At 53.7% G+C, this 17,482-nt stretch overlaps 3 protein-coding genes across 3 annotated transcripts; 2 read left to right on the plus strand and 1 right to left on the minus strand.

The window, feature by feature from the left end:
* Positions 1–354: 354 nt before the first annotated feature.
* On the minus strand, positions 355–4,956 carry COCSUDRAFT_45048 (flavo protein; the record flags this gene model as incomplete). The annotated part of the gene is made up of 11 exons (XM_005643392.1): positions 355–591; positions 965–1,093; positions 1,398–1,586; positions 1,987–2,121; positions 2,462–2,581; positions 2,878–3,043; positions 3,387–3,618; positions 3,945–4,163; positions 4,420–4,598; positions 4,732–4,808; positions 4,909–4,956. The coding sequence occupies 11 exons, from the start codon at positions 4,954–4,956 to the stop codon at positions 355–357; spliced, it is 1,731 nt and encodes a 576-aa protein (XP_005643449.1).
* A 690-nt stretch (positions 4,957–5,646) lies between these two features.
* COCSUDRAFT_26106 (heat shock protein 70) lies at positions 5,647–10,518 on the plus strand. The gene is made up of 13 exons (XM_005643393.1): positions 5,647–5,775; positions 6,008–6,048; positions 6,158–6,243; positions 6,336–6,477; positions 6,642–6,818; positions 6,955–7,205; positions 7,416–7,676; positions 7,907–8,044; positions 8,177–8,278; positions 8,449–8,704; positions 8,938–9,122; positions 9,348–9,522; positions 9,743–10,518. Exons 1-13 carry the CDS (start codon positions 5,726–5,728, stop codon positions 9,850–9,852), a joined length of 1,974 nt encoding a protein of 657 aa, XP_005643450.1. The 5' UTR covers positions 5,647–5,725; the 3' UTR covers positions 9,853–10,518.
* Positions 10,519–10,872: 354 nt separating this feature from the next.
* Positions 10,873–17,455, plus strand: COCSUDRAFT_54807 (hypothetical protein; the record flags this gene model as incomplete). The annotated part of the gene is made up of 16 exons (XM_005643394.1): positions 10,873–11,082; positions 11,312–11,377; positions 11,508–11,565; positions 11,717–11,893; positions 12,379–12,577; positions 12,845–12,966; positions 13,244–13,377; positions 13,614–13,720; positions 14,064–14,185; positions 14,546–14,667; positions 15,034–15,153; positions 15,690–15,794; positions 16,388–16,391; positions 16,432–16,544; positions 16,820–17,005; positions 17,273–17,455. The coding sequence occupies 16 exons, from the start codon at positions 10,873–10,875 to the stop codon at positions 17,453–17,455; spliced, it is 2,028 nt and encodes a 675-aa protein (XP_005643451.1).
* Between the last annotated feature and the right edge of the window lie 27 nt (positions 17,456–17,482).

Genomic DNA, 17,482 nt, shown 5'->3' on the forward strand with positions numbered 1-17,482 from the left:
GGGTAAATGGTAAAGTTCACGGCAGCTTCCAAAATTTCAAAAGCGTGGGTGCTGACTTGAACCTCTCAGCTTCTACTTCTACCTGAGGAAGATAAGGAATTTTGAGGCAATAACAGCACGGAGTCTCCCATCATTAACATTTGCTCAGGATCCTGAAATCATGCCTGATTGTTTTTTAAATGTCAGTGTGCACATGTCTCAGAATCCATCTCAAACCATGATTCAAGGAATATCGGTATAAGTTCCAGGGTCCAGGTGAGAGCCCCACAAAGCAAGAATCATTGCACACCAATCATATGATACATGCTGAGCCTTCGAATCGCAGACCTCTGCAGCTGCCCGTGAGCAGCACCCTCAGTAGTAATTGGCGACCTTGCGCCTGTGCACAGCAGTTTTGCTGTCGGGGTTGGTGACGTCGCCGTTAGTCACCTCCGCGTAGGTGATCCAGTGATCGGCTGTCTCCATGCGCGACTTGACCTGGCACTCGATGTACGCGACGGCGTCCGACAGCGCCGGTGATCCGTTGGCTGCCTCGAAGGAATCCACCCCTGCAAACCTGTCTGCTCCTGGAGGGAAGCGCTGCAGGAAATGCTGCACACACCACACAAGATTGCATCAGTCTGCATGCTATTGATAATTGGGACCACTGTGGGACATCTGATCAGCCTTGACAGTGCGCAATGACATGATGTCTCAGTCTCTTCCAGGTCACGCCTAGCAGCAGGTTATTGCACAGGCTTACACATGCGAATGGACATCGCAGTCAGCCATGCCCGCCGCTCTACACTACTATACAGAGGTGCTGCATGTACCGCAGACATGCTCGAGTGAGAGTGCATGCCTCTGGTGCGAAGGAGGCCGCCCTTTCTACTGACTCTGACGCTCGCACTAACTTGAAAGTCTTCACCACTTCGGCCTTTTATGACTACAATAATTTGGAGCAGGTGATGTCTGGCCGCCGCACCTTCATGAGGGGCCCGTACTGGCCCTCGCCCAGGCAGTTGAGCACAAAGGTGTCGCCGACCTGCATCAGGCTCTCAATGGCGCGGTCCTTCGCCACCGCCACCGTCAGCCCCAGCGGCTCAAAGCTCGCCTGCACAACACACCCGCAGTCCCGGCGTCAGCACAGCTGCCCTGTCAATCATCCATGCACAAAGGCATGCACCCTCGCACATGCTTCATCCAGCTGCAGTCAAGGCACCCATGGCAGCATGGACAGACATCCAGCTGACACATCCTTCCTCAGCAAGGCTCCAACACTTCACATCTTGAAACCTGCAGGTCAAGCAGGAGCTTCCCCTCCTTATGAGCGCCCCTTTGGGAGAGTACTGCTACGCTCTAATGACAAAAGAAAGGGAAAGATAGGGAAAGATTAGGTAACAGCGACTGGAACGCACCTGGGCGACCCAGGAGGCGACCATGGCGCCGCGCGCGCCGCCGCGGTGGGCAGCGGTGACAATGTAGAGGCCGGAGCTGAGCCGCGCGAGCGCTTTGGCGACGTCATTGCTCATGGCGGCCTTCTTGCGCGCGATGCTGTCCTTCTGCGTCAGCGCCTGCGCCAGCCGCGTCCCCGTCTGCTCAAACTCCTGCGCGCACCAGCACACCTGCCACGTCAGCGCTCCAGCACACACGCATGCCAGCTCAACGCCCACATCTTCACGCCATGCTACCACACCATTCCAGCAAAGCAGCCATGCTCCAGCCGTGCTTAGCATGCCAGGGTTCTTGCTTTACCCCTTCACTTGTGAGTGACATTCAAGGGCTGAACACACGAGTGCTCTCAGAAGGAAAAACACACAAATTTTTAAGAGACAAATGCCCTGCAAATTCCTTCTTAAGCACCGTCCCTAAGTCTGCCTTGAGTCTGCCTTTGCTGTCAGAGATCCCTGACTCTGTGTACCAGCAACGGGAAGGACCAAGCGCAGGGCGGCACAGACCTAAGACGAAGCAAGGGGGCTGGAGAATTGCTGACACGCAATCATTTACCTGATAGGTGCCTTCGGTGGGGACGGCCTTGACACGGAGGGGGTCAAAGATTGGCGTGGCGTTGATATCGACCAGGCTGCCCACCAGAGTGTCCACCGGCTCATCCCGGCCGCCATAACTCTCCGCAATCACCACCTGCGCATGACCCAGCAGGCATCAACCCCATGCATGACAGCTTCTCTACACTGGTTATGCCATGCGTAACACTCTGCGAGTGCCGATGAAGGTTCTTCTTGGGTCACAACACACTGAAACGTGTGATGCCACGTCTCAAACTCCACCTCGCTGACTAGCGCATGCATCAAGCTGCAGCGGAGTGCCCTTTGTGCACATGCTGCGAAGCTTTGACAGCCCGGCCATGTGGTGGGCGATTCAACTGATGCCGAATGACGCTCAATGGCAAAGAAGCCTCCCCAGAAGGTTTGGAGGGAGAGCGAATCCAGCACAGTATCAAGTGGCGAAGAGCAGCGGTCACCTTCTGCTTGGATTTGAGGGTGGAGAGGAGCGTGGCAATGGTGGCGCGGGCCTCGGCTGAGTCGTCTGGGGGAGCCATCAGCACCACTCCAGAGCACCGCCCCACAACCTCCACCAGTTCCTGTAAACAATGACATGAACCCACCAATGGATATCTGCGGCTCTGCTTCTGAACATGTGACAATCAGCGAGGCATGATCTAGTTTCGGGATATTTTTGGCAAGGAGTGCTTCAAACGCGCAGTTGTTCACATTGCAGCCAGGCAACTACATAATGGTGAGCACTGACTGGCACATGCAGTTTACGACCAAGACTCCCACGCAAGCAGAGTGTCGCCAAGGAAGCAGCAAATACTTGCTGTACAGAGAAGCACGAGGGACAAGTGGCGCAACAAGTGGCGCATGGCAAGAGGCGTACCTGAGGGTCAGCCGAGAGGATGTCCAGCATCTCGACAGCGACATCGACCTTGGTGATGCCGCGGGCGAGAGTCTGAGACAGCCTGTCGCTGAAGCCATAGTCGCTCGCGTACAGCACCGCCACCCGCGCAGTCGCCTTCTCCACCCCCTCGCTCCAGTGCTTGTACCTGCATATACACCTTTATATTCACCCACCCTGCAACTTAGAGCAGCCCCATACGGCACAAGAAGGCTTTGCGCAACCTCCATGGGCTGGCCATGGCGGTAAAAGCGCCGTCTGGCCAATTGTCCCTATTTATCCTGGCCAGGAAGAGCCCACACTTGGCCAGGAGAAGCTCTGGCACCATTGACAATGGCCTGCATTTGCTGAGCTACGCATTTTCTCCAAGCCATGCTGGCACTCATCCTCATCATGTCATCGCACTGCCCCTTCCCGCATGCGGCGCATCGACAGGCACACGACAACGAACGGATGCCAGCTGCATGCACGGAGGCGGCACATGCGCGCACCTGCCGACGAGCTCCTGCATGTTGTAGCGCAGGATGGGGCCGTGGCCGGTGGCGATGGTGGTGTAGGGCAGGTCCTGGGTCTTGCGCAGCGCGGTTAGCACGGAGCGCGCGTTGGGCCGCATGAGGCAGTCGTAGTAGAAGCGGAAGTGCGGCGACAGCGGCTGCAGCGCGCTGTCAAAGGGGTCGTCCTGGCAGTAGTGCGCGCCAAACGCGTCGCACGTGTACATCACGCCTGAGGCAGAACAGACCTTCTTGAGTCTTTCTCTCCACGTTTGCTCTCAAGCCACGCTTGGCATAAAAGTGCCCCACCAGCCTGGTGGGAAAGCTTGAATGCCTGGTGGGAAAGCTTGAATGGAGGGATTGCCTTGAATGAGGGTGCCAGCGCATGCAGTAATTCTTGCACTTCCAGCAGAGGCCGGCACCAAGACAATTATGCAAAGTACTGCCACCCCCAGAAGATTTATCATTGAGGCTGCATGGGCTTCAAAGTGACACAGAACTCCCTAGGGTGGCATGGTGACAAAGTAATCAGATGGATTGTGGGCGCAGCAGCTGCACCTGTGGCGTGATCGAAGGAGAACATGGTGTCCGGCCAGTGCAGGTTGGGCGCCATGACAAACTCGATGACGTGGCCGTTTCCCAGGTCGATTTTGTCGCCTCCCTTGACCGCCTGCTCCTTGAAGGGGCGGTGGGTGAGGTTTTTCAGGTATGCCAGTGCCACCTTGGACCCCGCCACGACTGCGTCCGGAAATGTATCCAGCACGTCTGGAATTAGCCCTGTGGCAGGCAGGTGGACAACTCAACAATGCATGCACGTCAAAATTTGTCATTTATCACCCGACGTCCTGCTATCCACGTATCAAACTGGGCAAATGCTGTCCTAAAGCACCAATGGAATATGCATGCATGGAGGTAAGCATGCAGAACATTGCAAAGCACCCAACAATGGCCACGGCCTTGGCCATGACAGGTCCCACAAGATCGCAGAATCAGCGCTGCTAGGTGCACAAGGAAGCTATGCTATGGAACATACCGCTGTGGTCTGGCTCTGTGTGTGAGACCATGATATAGTCCAGGCTGCGGCCCGCGGCTTTGAGCTGCTCCTTGAGGGTGTCCATGTAGAGGCCACGGAACTTCTCATGAGATGCATCCACCAAAGCTGTCTTCTCGCCAAAGATCAGGAAAGAATTGTATGTGGTGCCCTTCTCCAACCTGAACCACAGTGGCAGTGCAAACTCTTCGCCATGCTTCCACAATGGAAGGGTCATCACTGGGTGTTCTAATACACATTTAGGCATGTACATTTCTACTTTGTGGTCAAACTTGGAAAGTTGCGCATTCTCACCCAAATTCAATATCAAAGCGATCTCTGTCCCAGTCGAGTGACCTTATTGTAATAGTTGCGTCTGCAACCTCTGTGACCTGCACAGCAATCAATGCATCATGCATCTCTGTGAAAGTGCCTGGAGCGATCACCCACTGCTGTATGTCCAGAGCTATGACTGCAGCTGCAGAAATCGACCTGGGTCTGCAGGCGCTTGTCGCTGTTGAACATTTGAATGTCGGACATCTTGACAGCGGGAGCTTCAACCTGCAAAGGAAGCAGTCCATTCAATGATACTTGAGGGCTTGTGGAGGACGGCATGTGAAGCTGGGAAGATATTTCAGACATGAGTCAACTGCATCGCATCGGGCAATGGCCTACTGTTGCTGTTGCAGCGGATACAAGTTGGCATGCAATATTCTGACGCTGGCGTTGACTGCCTCGCTGATTCTTTGGCCTGCACCTCCTCTGGTGGTGTGCAACAAATGGCACCCTCGAGGGGAGACTCGATCGAGAGCTCGTGCTGGCTTGCTCGTACGAGCTTGTGGTCTGATGTGCGGTCCTCATACCGATTTTGGACTCACACACCTTCCGACAGCTTCCTTACTGGCAAAGATCGGGTCTTCCCGGAACGTAATACGTGCGATCTGACAGCACGCACTCCTGTGCACTAATTTCTGTGCAATTCACAACGACACAGACGGAACACCACCTCCAGTACTATTAATTGGATCAATGAGAGAAGATATCCAGATGCCACGAATGCGAATTGGTTGGGGACACTGTCGACGACGGCGATGGCCATTTTAGTCACGTAACAAGGGAATCAGTATATATACAGCTGCAGGGGTGTTTAATCCTCGCAGCAGGTCTATGCCGGCGAACCTCTTTAGAACATTCTTGAAACACAGCCAGGCGGCCCCTACTTCCGTTACGTTTTGCAAAGATTACACTTGCACCTGAGCAAATTTTGATTGAAGAAGAGACTTTGTGAAGCTTAAAGAATCTTGCAGCCATGGCGAAACAGGCACCAGCCATCGGTATCGACCTGGGAACGACCTACAGGTGAGAGGTGTCAGCCTCTTGGTGTGTCTGCACAGCCATACTTTTGGGTGGCCATGCAGGAATTAAGTTGCATCTTGCTTGCCACTATCCAAAAGCAATCGTCTGATTGTATCCTAGATGCATAGTGTTCTAAAGCAGGCTCTGATTCTTCGGAATATCTGTGGATCAGTCAGGCTGCACACTTTTCTTTACACTCTCGAGGCTGACCATGTGTGGCTATTTCTGCTCGCAGTTGTGTGGGAGTATGGATGAACGATCGTGTGGAGATCATCGGTACGCTTCGGGGACTTGCTCTTGCCTGTCGTCGAATGTTCTGGCTGGTTCTGCGGCTGATATGGTGGTGTCTGCAACGGAATACTGAGATTGCATTGTGTGATTGCAGCCAACGACATGGGAAACCGCACTACGCCGTCCTACGTTGCTTTCACAGACACCGAGCGTCTGATCGGTGATGCAGCAAAGAACCAGGTGGGCAGTTGCCGGAGTATTTTGGGTACGATGAAGTTCAGCTTTGGCGAGGCTGATGATACTCACGAACAATTGCTGTTGTTGCCTTATAGGTGGCCATGAACCCCATCAACACTGTGTTCGACGCCAAGCGTCTGATCGGCCGCAAGTTCCACGACGCCAGCATCCAGGCAGATATCAAGCACTGGCCCTTCACAGTGAAGCCTGGCCCGGGTGACAAGCCCATGATTGAGGGTACGTCTTCAGGGGACCCAGCAAAATCATGCTTGATTTTCACTAGTATTTTGAAGGTTGGCAGGAGGATCCTGGTCTGGAAGGGGTTTGCAGCCTTGGCTGGCGTGCCTTGCATAGCTGCGGCCTGAAGTGTAGGACTAACAGCATGCTTCTGCTCTGTGCAGTGGACTACAAGGGCGAGAAGAGGGAGTTCTCAGCTGAGGAGGTCAGCTCTATGGTCCTGGTGAAAATGAAGGAGACGGCACAGGCATTCCTTGGAGCTGACAAGGAGGTGAAGAGGGCGGTCGTCACAGTGCCAGCCTACTTCAATGACAGCCAAAGACAAGCCACCAAGGATGCTGGTGCGCACACCTTCTGCTGCCATGCATGTCATCAGCCGTCTTTGTCAGTTTTGTCGTGCTTTGTGGCATCATTGCTGGGAGCTGCCATCTGCTGCATGGTTTTGAGTGTACTGACCACAACTGCTATTGTTGGCAGGTGTGATTGCTGGACTCGACGTGATGCGCATCATCAACGAGCCCACCGCAGCCGCCATCGCATACGGCCTGGACAAGAAGAGCACCTCAGTGGGTGAGAGCAACGTGCTCATCTTTGACCTGGGCGGCGGCACCTTCGATGTGTCCCTGCTGACCATCGAGGAGGGCATCTTCGAGGTCAAGGCCACCGCTGGAGACACCCACTTGGGCGGAGAGGACTTTGACAACCGGCTGGTCAATTTCTTCGTGCAGGTGTGTCTACTTCGCTCTCTTCTGCAGTCACTGTCTACTCATCTACCCCAGCAGTGTGCAGGAAAGATATTGAAGTAGATTCAAGGAGGTCGTTGGCATCAAGGTCTGCTGGGCATGCACTGGGCCGGATAGTTCAGGGCGAAATTTACATACGAAGGAGAAGTCACAAGAAGTCATGTATTTAATGGCATGGGCTTCTGGTGTGCGCAGGAGTTCAAGAGGAAGCACAAGAAGGACATCAGCGGCAACCCGCGTGCCCTGAGGCGGCTGCGCACATCCTGCGAGCGCGCCAAGCGCACGCTGTCCAGCTCAGCGCAGACCTCCATCGAGATCGACTCCCTGTTCGAGGGCGTTGACTTCTACTCCTCCATCACCCGCGCTCGCTTTGAGGAGCTCAACATGGACCTCTTCCGCAAGTGCATGGAGCCCGTTGAGAAGACCCTGCGCGACGCCAAGATGGACAAGTCCTCGGTATGTTTTTCTTCACTGCTGTCCTGTCTCTTGTGGGGACCCTTCTTGCATTTGTATATCCTTCACTTGGGCATCACAGAAGCGGCGTGATTTTGTATTGATCTTCGTAAATTGTCTGCATGGTCATCAGTATGCATGCCTCCATGATTTTCAATATATTTTTTAAGTGATTTGGCCTTGGTTGAAATTTTTTCAGCAGATGTCTTACATGGTGAAGTGCTGGCCTGCAGGTGAATGAGATTGTGCTGGTGGGCGGCTCCACCCGTATCCCCAAGGTGCAGCAGATGCTTCAGGACTTCTTCAACGGCAAGGAGCTGTGCAAGGCCATCAACCCCGATGAGGCTGTCGCCTACGGCGCTGCAGTGCAGGTGTGTACAGCCTGCCTATCTTTTATGGTCCTGTGATTGATTCCTGAGCCTGTTTTTGATGCTTCAGCGCCCTGAGGTGAGTTTTGTGAGCTGGCTGGCTGCATGCTGACAGGAGATTTGTTGCTGATGCAGGCTGCCATCCTGAGTGGAGAGGGCAGCGAGAAGGTGCAGGACCTGCTGCTGCTGGATGTCACCCCTCTCAGTCTGGGTCTGGAGACTGCCGGAGGCGTCATGGTGAGAAGCAGCATCTCTATGCATTGAACTTGTGGAGAAGCATGATCTTGATCGTTCAAGCACCTAGTTGGAAAAGAATTCTCTTGTCATGTCTCGCCTAGCGGCAGTTTTTTGTGTGGGTTTTCTTTGAAGACTGCACGGTGCTGACTGGCTGCTCTGCTGTGTTGCAGACCGTGCTCATCCCGCGCAACACCACCATCCCCACAAAGAAGGAGCAGGTGTTCTCCACCTACTCCGACAACCAGCCAGGCGTGCTCATCCAGGTGTTTGAGGGCGAGAGGTCTCGCACCCGTGACAACAACCTGCTCGGCAAATTTGAGCTGTCCGGCATCCCCCCCGCCCCTCGGGGCGTGCCACAGATCAACGTCGTCTTCGACATTGACGCCAACGGCATCCTCAACGTGTCCGCTGAGGACAAGACCACTGGTGCGCCCGCACTCTCTGCTTACTTACCTGCTCATAGAGTCTTTTGACATGAAACACTCCTTGCTCATAGAATCTTTCAACACCTTTGGGCTCATGGGATTGCGGATGAGGGCTTCTGGTGAGGAAGACATCTGCCATGGCTGGCACATCTGGTTGGCATCAGTTTCATTAGCCCCTGCATAGTTGCTAAAGATGATTTGATGCTGAGGGGTTTTGTGACTTTGTGGCTGCAGGCCAGAAGAACAAGATCACGATCACCAACGACAAGGGCCGTCTCAGCAAGGAGGAGATTGAGCGCATGGTGCAGGAGGCAGAGAAATACAAGGCAGAGGACGAGGAGGCCCGCAAGCGCATCGACGCCAAGAACGCCCTCGAGAACTACGCCTTCAACATGCGTAACACCATCAAGGACGAGAAGGTACGTTTTTGCACTGTCACTGTGTGATAAGGATTTGGAACAGCCTGCGCACAGCTGCTCTGTTTGCACCCTTTCCTGAACACACAATGGCCATCCTGCACCTGCTGTTGTCTTGCTGTGTTCCCATTGTCTTTTCAGCTTCGAGCACAGGACAGGACACCGTGTGCTCTAAGTAGTTCCTGTGTCAAGCTATCCATAGGCTGACATGTGTTGATGTGGGTGCAGGTGGCAAGCAAGCTGGACAAGGATGACCTGGAGAAGATTGAGAAGGAGGTGGACGAGGCCATCAGCTGGCTGGACGCCAACCAGCTGGCAGAGACTGAGGAGCTGGAGCACAAGCTCAAGGAGCTCGAGGGCGTCTGCTCTCCCATCATCTCCAAGATGTATGGAGCAGCTGGCGGTAAGCACCCCTTCTACTTCTTCCTTTGTTGCCACTGTTACACTTGATTCTTTGCCTGGGGTCCAGGCTTGTCAGCTGTCCATTGATCAGCTATCAGAAGCACCTTGTCAGTGGTTTAAAGGTGGAGGTTGAATGCAAGAATTGCTCAGCTATCAGAAGCACCTTGTAAGTGGTTTAGGGGCGGAAATAAATGTTAAAGTTGCTTCAATTTGTGCTGCAGGCGCAGAGGGAATGCCTGGTGGTATGCCAGGCGGCATGCCTGACATGAGCGGCGCGTCAGCCGGCGGCGGATCCAGCGGCCCCGGCCCTAAGATTGAGGAGGTCGACTAAATTGGCAAATTGGCGGCCCTGCCATTACATAAGCACACAGCAGCCCCAGAACTGCCGTTCAGCGGCTTGCAGAAGTGTTGTGGAAACGCATCCCCTTGGTCACACCTTGTGACCTGTTGTCCAGAATGTGGAGCAGGCTTGCCCCCACGTGAAAGACCAGCATTTGAGCACTCTGCTTCTGTGCGCTGGCTCAGCTCAACGGGGGGCAAATTGGGCAGTTTTGCGCGTTCTTGAGCATGGTGTGGAGATGTGAGATTTCAGAGTTGTTGGAGAAGTTTGGGGAAGGTCAGTGACGTTGCTCACTGCTGTTCATTATGCTCGGCACAATGCTACAAATGGTGTCTGCTTCCAGACAACATAACCTGGAAAGCACTGTCATTCTGGCTGCCTGCAAAATGGTTGGCAGGCTGCGGCCTTACAACTGTACATGTACCGCGCTCTTCACAGATTCTTGTAGTAGGTTTAGGATTCTGAAAGGACAATTGGAGAAGATGAGGAGGCGCCTTTATAAAATCAACGGCGCCTTTCTGTTTCTTTTGACTGTCTTGTTATCGGTGCTGTCTTCTTGAGCTAATTTGGGCATCATCGGGAAATGTCGCATTTTAACCCATCACATGAGAGGTTACACCTAGGTGTAAGGATTTTTGTAACAACCATCAATCCATCCACTGTGTAACTGGCCAAGGCGCACTGACCTGTATATGCATGTGCACACCCCGAGGTGACTATCGTGGATCTCTTGGGAGTCGATCAGCATGAAAGACATTCGCACAATATATTACACTTTACACTTATCCAGACCAGCAGCAGGTTCTCTCCAAGCATGCTGCAGCTTCCGCTGTTACAGGAAGCTGCAGGGTGCCGAACTTATCTCTTTCATTTCTGAAGGACACAATGAATCCCTAAGAGGCAAAGCATCCAAGATCTTGCCTGGATCGTAAAGCTTGTGAATTTAAAGCCCAGTTAGGAGTCTAGGTGATACTCTAGGTTCTGGTCAATGCCAAGAGAAAGCTGAGAACGATGCAGACCGTGCCAGGCCGAATCTGCCAGCGATCTGATCTTGCAATAAGGTCTTATGGGGTTGCAATACCAAAACTCCGTCCTTTTTCGTCCGGAAAGCTACCGGAGAGGTTGCCCACTGCAAAGACACAGCGAGCTGCATCTAGAAATCTTGCCAAGAGTAGAAAAGGATTCAAATGCAGAGCTGCTGCTCCTCCAGCAATCAGGGAGGTGCGGATCGCAATCCTTTCTAGAAGTATTTGCCATTTATGGAGGATTCACTAGTCGAAATGCGCCTATCTAACATTCCTGTCTCTTGGTGTACTGCTCTGTGTATCCACAATTGTACCAATTTGCAAATGTGCAGGCGCCTCCCAGTGCCCCAAAGGTGAAGATTGAAGGCGTTGAAGCTGTTCCCATCAGCAAGAGCGTGACTCTATTGCGGGGCATATGCAATGAGCGGCTGAAGATCGATATTGAATATGGGCTCAAACGCGGCACCACAGACAACAGCTACCTTGTTCGGGTGCGCCTTGATGCCACGCAGACGTCCTTATCTGTCCATCTTGACAGTGTGCTCTTCTTTGCTTCATGATGCTTCTTTACAGAACTTGCAGCAATGGACTTGCAAACGGTCATTGTGCACTCTGCTGCAGGATGGAAAAGATTTCATCCTGATCGATGTGCCGGATGAGAACTTTAAAGAAGATCATGGTGAGCCTGCACTGCAGTCACACAATCTGGCTTGACCTCAGTATCTGGTCCCAAAACTTTTTGCCAGTCTTGCACTGCATCATCCTGGATGTCCAGCACATGCTCATTGGCGGGTCCCTGATTGTGTGAGGCAATTCATTGGCTGTGGCAGTGGCAACGCTGGAGCAGACAATCCCTCTGCAAAGCCTCCGGCGGATTGTGGTGACGCACCTCACGCCGAAGCGGCTGCCCTCGCTGAGAGCGCTGCTGGAGCGGAAGCAGGCGGCTGGAGGTCCACTGGACATCCACCTGTCCAACCCTGCCCTGCAGCTACTGCGCTCAAGCCTGGGTGAGCTCCCTGCTCTGTTACCTCTACTCCCTGCTAATGCCAGCCAACTATTGCCTAGCCAGAAATACATAGGTAAGCTTCCCAGCTGCCTGCCTGCCTGCGAGCTGCTGGCAATTGGAAAGCTTGCAAACACCCTTTGGCAGGCTTTCAAGTCAGCTGTGAGTCCGGTCAGGGCGACTGGCAGATCGCGCACACCACCACAATCTGGGACGAATTGTGCTCTCTCAAACACTATTTTGAATCTTGCTGCTTGAGGCCCGCTGCGCTCTGCACCAGCACATCACCATGCATTGGGCGCCGGCGGCACTAGGGGTGATTGATGATAAAACACTTGTGTGTCAAAATACCGCCAACAGTCGTGCTGTTGTTTGCGGCAGCGGCGGGTGAGCCTGTGTGCGCTTGTGCCGGCAGGCTGCTATTTAGCACGTGCATGCATGTGCCAGCGGGCAGCGACAAATCAGTTATGTGCGTGCATGTGCCGGCAGGTGGCGACAAGGAGGGCGCGGCGCTGCTGTCATCGGTGGAGCTGGTGGCCGCGCGTTCAGGGGCGTCACTGGAGGTTGGCACAGAAATTGCGCTGAAGCTTATCCCCTGCCCGACCCCCCGCTGGCCCGACCTGCTTGTGGCCTACAGCCCCGGCGACCGCCTGCTCTTCACCTCCAAGCTCTTCTCGGCCCACGTCAGGTATGCTGTCTCCCCTTCCCTAGTCTCATGTGTCCTGTACTACTCTCGTTACTTCTGGTCAAAGCTGGGACAATCTGCTGGCTTGTCAGTGTCCAGAAAGACAGCGAGGTGCTCTTGGCATGCCCAAGACTGGGAGCCTTGAATTATGTGTTTTGCGCAGGTCAACGGCGGTCTTGACGAAACCCTTACGTGATTTGCTGTGATGCATGGCATACTGTTGTGAATTGTGGGATTGGAGATTTGAGTACAGCGATGTGCGTTGTGCAGTCCTGAGAAGGCGGGTGAGGACAGGGGCGAGGTGACAGACAAGAAGGGGTGGGATGCATACCGCAATGACTGGCGCAACTTCTTCGAGTGCATGCTGGCCCCGGTCGCCCAGCAGGTGGAAGGTGAGGAGCCTTCACTCTTTTTCAAAGTCCAACGCAGGAAGCTTCTTCCTGCAAATGCTTCTCTGCCTCGATTTGAATCAACTGTTGGACTCCTTGACCAGCAGGTGTTAATATGCGTGAACGTCACCTGATGCACTGCCTGCATGCCTGCCCCCTCGACAAATTTTGAAGCCCAAAATGATAGGCATGATAACTTGTGTATTGGGCTCTTCGAACGCGTTGGCTTGAACAGCTCGAGATAACAGGCGTGATCAATTGTGTGATTGGGCTCTGCCAGGGGCGTTGGAAAGGCTAGATGTGGTGGCTGCGCCATCCACACAGAGCGGCTCACCGCTGCAGGCGGTTTTGGAGGCGCTCAGAGCCACGCAAGCCATTCTCGAGGCCTCGCAGACAGCCCGCTTTGGCGCCAAGGTATCCGAATGCATGCTATCTAGATACCTCGAGCATCATGAACTTTCGCTTGGAGGAATGTATCTTATTGCGCATTATTCTGAGAGCGTCAAGCCACCCATACCAGCCACAGTGAGGAGCTCATTGGTGTACATTGCGGTGGCATGAATTGTAGCACCATTTGCGTTGATTACCGAGTTACTTCTCCGTGTTCAAAGGGTATTTCACAAGCCAACGCGGTGTTTTGTGGCAAGCAGAGCATGGGAGTGAGGGCTACAGGCGTTGGAATGGTGGCAGCAGCGCTGTGCCCCATGCATGGCCCTGTTGTCCGATCCAGCGTCACAGAGCTGGTCGGCCAGTACAGGCAAGGCAGCCCACCCTTTGCATGCCCACCTGCACAAACGGTCTTTGCAGCAAATCTGAGCAATTTGTGTCTGATCCGAGCCCCAACTCTGTGAATATGCAATAGGATTGCACCTGTGTATGTGGCGGCATGGCTTAGGATGCTGTAGTATTTCATGAGAGCACCAGCAATGTGCATGCTGCCAAGGCAGCAGGAACCAGCAGGTAGAATGGTAGAAAGGCCTTGAGGACGATAACAGAACTGACATGCATGTTGGATCTACCCTCTGTGCTACAAGTCATGTAGCTATGTTGCATCTCTACTCTCTTACAAGCGATGCATGCTAATATTATGCTTGGCCCAGGGAGTGGACGCGCGCGCAGATCGCTGCTGCAGAGCAGGCCAGCGTGGCAGTGCTGTACGCGTCAGCCTACGGCAACACCGCGGCTCTGGCGCAGGCCATCAGCCGAGGCATCACCAAAGCAGGCAAGCAGCCCCCCTCTTGCTCCCACCTTACCACCAATTTGTCACCCAACCCAGCCCCCTTTGCACTCTGTTGGCAGCATCCTGCTGCTTTTGTGCAGCCACCTTTGCTGGACCTGCATAGCCCTAAAGTCACCACTTTGGGCCGTACCCTTTACTCTGCCTCCTTCTCCTTCTCTGAGCAACATCAACAGCGGCCTTTGATGAAGCACGTTTCTCAACTTGAATGCCCCTTTTGATAATGGAGCATTCTGGCATGCCTTGCAGACTTCATATCTCGTTTTATTTTAAAGAACGGCAACTGAATCTCAAGCAGGCGTTTAGTTAGTCATTTGAATGATGAGCGCCAGGGATTATTTGCAGGTGTGGGGGTGAATACTCTGAATCTGGAGGTGGTGCCCCTGGATGAGGTCAGCCTTTCCATTAGCAAGAGCGGCGGATTTGTCATCGGCAGCCCCACGCTGGGAGGCCACATGCCCACACAGGTACAGCTCTCTGCCCACTAGTCCTACCCCATGCTCTTGACAAAGCTACAAAGCTGCGTTCCTATGACCTCAAATGAATGCTCTGTTACCTGCATCACATATGTCTGCTTCCACCCTTGTCCCTCATTGTAGTCTCATATTTGGGTAGGTCCCCCCGTTGCGTGCATGAGGTATATGTGCACCACCATCTGTCCTCCCATATCTCGGGAAAAATTGTTTTTATCATGGGGTACACATGGACTGGGCCATTTGCTGATGTGGAAATTGGGTACATTATGTAATTTCCAGTATTCGCCACGCCAGCGGCCGTATCCCTGCAGGAAGTGAGTGTGATCAGGATTCATGCCTGTGGTGAAAATGGCACAGGTGCAGACGGCGTTGGGAGCAGTGCTGAGGGACGCCAGCGCAAAGGAGCTGCCCTGTGGCGTGTTTGGCAGCTTTGGCTGGAGTGGCGAGGCCGTGGACGAGCTGGAGAGCCGCCTCAGGGTGAGCTCACCATTCTTCACTTCTTCATCACTTCACCGCCTTCTTAGAATAAAGCATGCATCAATGGGCAAAGCTCAATGTATGCATGTATCAAAGGCTGTGAAGCGCGTATTCACAAGGGGAAGCAAGATATTGCTGACCTTGCCTGACACGGATTTGTACTTTCTGTTCAGTGCAGCCTTGAGAGGCACTTTGACATGTCACTAGCCACGCTCGCGGCTCACACAGTAAGCTGTGCACAGCATGCCTAGCTGGTGGCATGCTGTGGTGCCTCACGCCGTTTTGTTCTTAGTCATTTGACTGAAAGTCTGCTTGGTCCCACTCTGATTTATTGGTTTTATATCATGCGATAAGAGATCTTGAAGATTTTGAGGGTTGATGAACTTTACGTATTAAGCTTGATAGCCCGGCGTTGCAATGCAAAGTGCAAGGGAGGGCGCAAATGCACTGTAAGTTGGGTAAGCATCTGGGTCAAAGGACCTTGCGCCTGCTGCGGGTGCAATTAAGTTGATCTGATGGGCGGCGGCTGTGTGCAGGATGCGGGGTTCCAGCAGGCGTTTGGCGCGATCCGGGTCAAGTTCAAGCCGACGGCCAAGGACATGCAGATGGCCGAGGAGTCCGGCACGGATCTGGCGCAGCGGGTCCTGAAAAAGCTCAAGGCCCAGCAGCGCAAGGCCCAGGCCGGCGCCAGCCAAGTCAGCACAGGCACGCACCATCCCTCATTCTCAGATGTGCATTCCTTTCTAATCCAGATCCAGATAGTGGCCCTCCTTCTTTCTGCAATTGGAGCTGAAGAACATGCAGTTCTCCCCATGCTCAGATGTGCAAACTTCCCCTGACTGCCAATGGGCAAAAGTCAGATGTAAGCTTCTCCAATTGGCAGCATCCTAGTCTTTGGCTGGCCTAAACAGCAGCTTTTCATAATTCTCAGCGCTTTTTGCTGCTCAGCATGCCTTGCTCAGCGGAGGCATTGGCAAGAAGTAGAGGCAGGGGCTTTGGCAAACTCAGCTACATACCTATAAGCGCCCCACTTGCCACAGATGCAGCGTTCCTGTCTTGTGTAGGTCTCCGAGTGTTGTGTTGAGACTGTCCGAGCAGCCCGTGTTGAAGGTGTGGCGCAGTCTGCTGCACCACAAGTGGCAGCAGCAGCGCACAAGCTCCCGGCCAGAGCCGGTTCTCACATGCATGCATGCATGCAGAGCTCATGATGGATGTTTGGACACCAGATGCCAAGGAAGGTGCACAGTGTTTCTGACGAGGCTTTGAACTGACGTGCAGGGAAGGCGACCGGAACAGAGCAGGCTGTTGGCCGAGTGCTGGGCGCCATGTGCGCAATAACTGCCCGAGACGATGACGCGCAGTCAGCCATGCTCGCCTCATGGATATCCCAGGTCCAATTGTCCCTTTGAATGAATGAACATCCCTTTTCCCTGCACAGGCGGGATGCCCCTTGAAAACAGAGAGCGGAAGACTTTGTGGAGGTTCCTTGAATGGCGTGTCATTTCAGACCATTGCTAGCAGCATGACAAGATGTCACAATGGGGTAGCAAAGTAGCGATGATGAGGAATATGACCTACCACTTCAAATGAACTTATTGCTGAATCTGAAATTTCAATTTGAACTGTCTGGGTTTGAAGATTTAAAATTTGGAATATTCTGACGCAGGCGAGCTTTGATCCGCCGGGGCTGTCTGTGGCGGTGAAGAAGGACAGGGCAGCAGAGGCGTTGCTGGCGGTGGGCTCAAAGTTTGTGGTCAACATTCTGGCAGAGGGCAAGGAGAAGCCGGTGATCAAGCAGCTGCTCAAGCCCTTCAAGCCTGGCGAGGACCGATTTGAAGGAATGGACACGCAGGTGCGCCAAGTGTCACCCTTCCAGATCTGCCTTGTATATATTCTACTGAAGTTTTGCTTCTGGCCAGGTCACCAGTGGCAGAGTGCATGGCAAGCATTTCCTGAGAGGGCTGCAAGTTTGTGCCGTATCAGGTTGCGAGGCTGGTGTTACACAGGAAGGCCTAAGGGCAGCCGCCAGCTGCATGGGAAGGAACCTCACGTAGGTTTGGAGGATCTTGTTTCTAGGGAGAGCCAGCTGCATTCTGAGCAGAGCCCATGAAATCTGCAGGTGTCCGAGGCGACAGGCTGTGCTATCCTGCCGGGCACAGCGGCCTACTTGGAGTGCAGCGTGGCCGACAAGCTGGAGGCAGGCGACCACTGGGTGGTATATGCCACTGTGGACTCCGGCCAAGTCACAGAGGAGGGCGCACTCAGCGCTGTGCACCATCGGAAGATCGGCACCACCTATTGAGGGGATAAAGGCAGCGATTGGAGGGTT

This window comes from Coccomyxa subellipsoidea, assembly GCF_000258705.1.
Source record: "Coccomyxa subellipsoidea C-169, whole genome shotgun sequence".
Classification (NCBI taxonomy): domain Eukaryota; kingdom Viridiplantae; phylum Chlorophyta; class Trebouxiophyceae; family Coccomyxaceae; genus Coccomyxa; species Coccomyxa subellipsoidea.

What these genes read in the sequence shown, in the direction of transcription:
- COCSUDRAFT_26106 (XM_005643393.1), top strand. Translation starts at nt 5,726, where the DNA reads ATGGCGAAACAGGCACCAGCCATCGGTATCGACCTGGGAACGACCTAC. An exon ending in TGGTCAATTTCTTCGTGCAG is followed by an intron (nt 7,206 to 7,415) that starts GTGTGTCTACTT and finishes TGGTGTGCGCAG; the next exon opens with GAGTTCAAGAGGAAGCACAA. An exon ending in CCTACGGCGCTGCAGTGCAG is followed by an intron (nt 8,045 to 8,176) that starts GTGTGTACAGCC and finishes TTGCTGATGCAG; the next exon opens with GCTGCCATCCTGAGTGGAGA.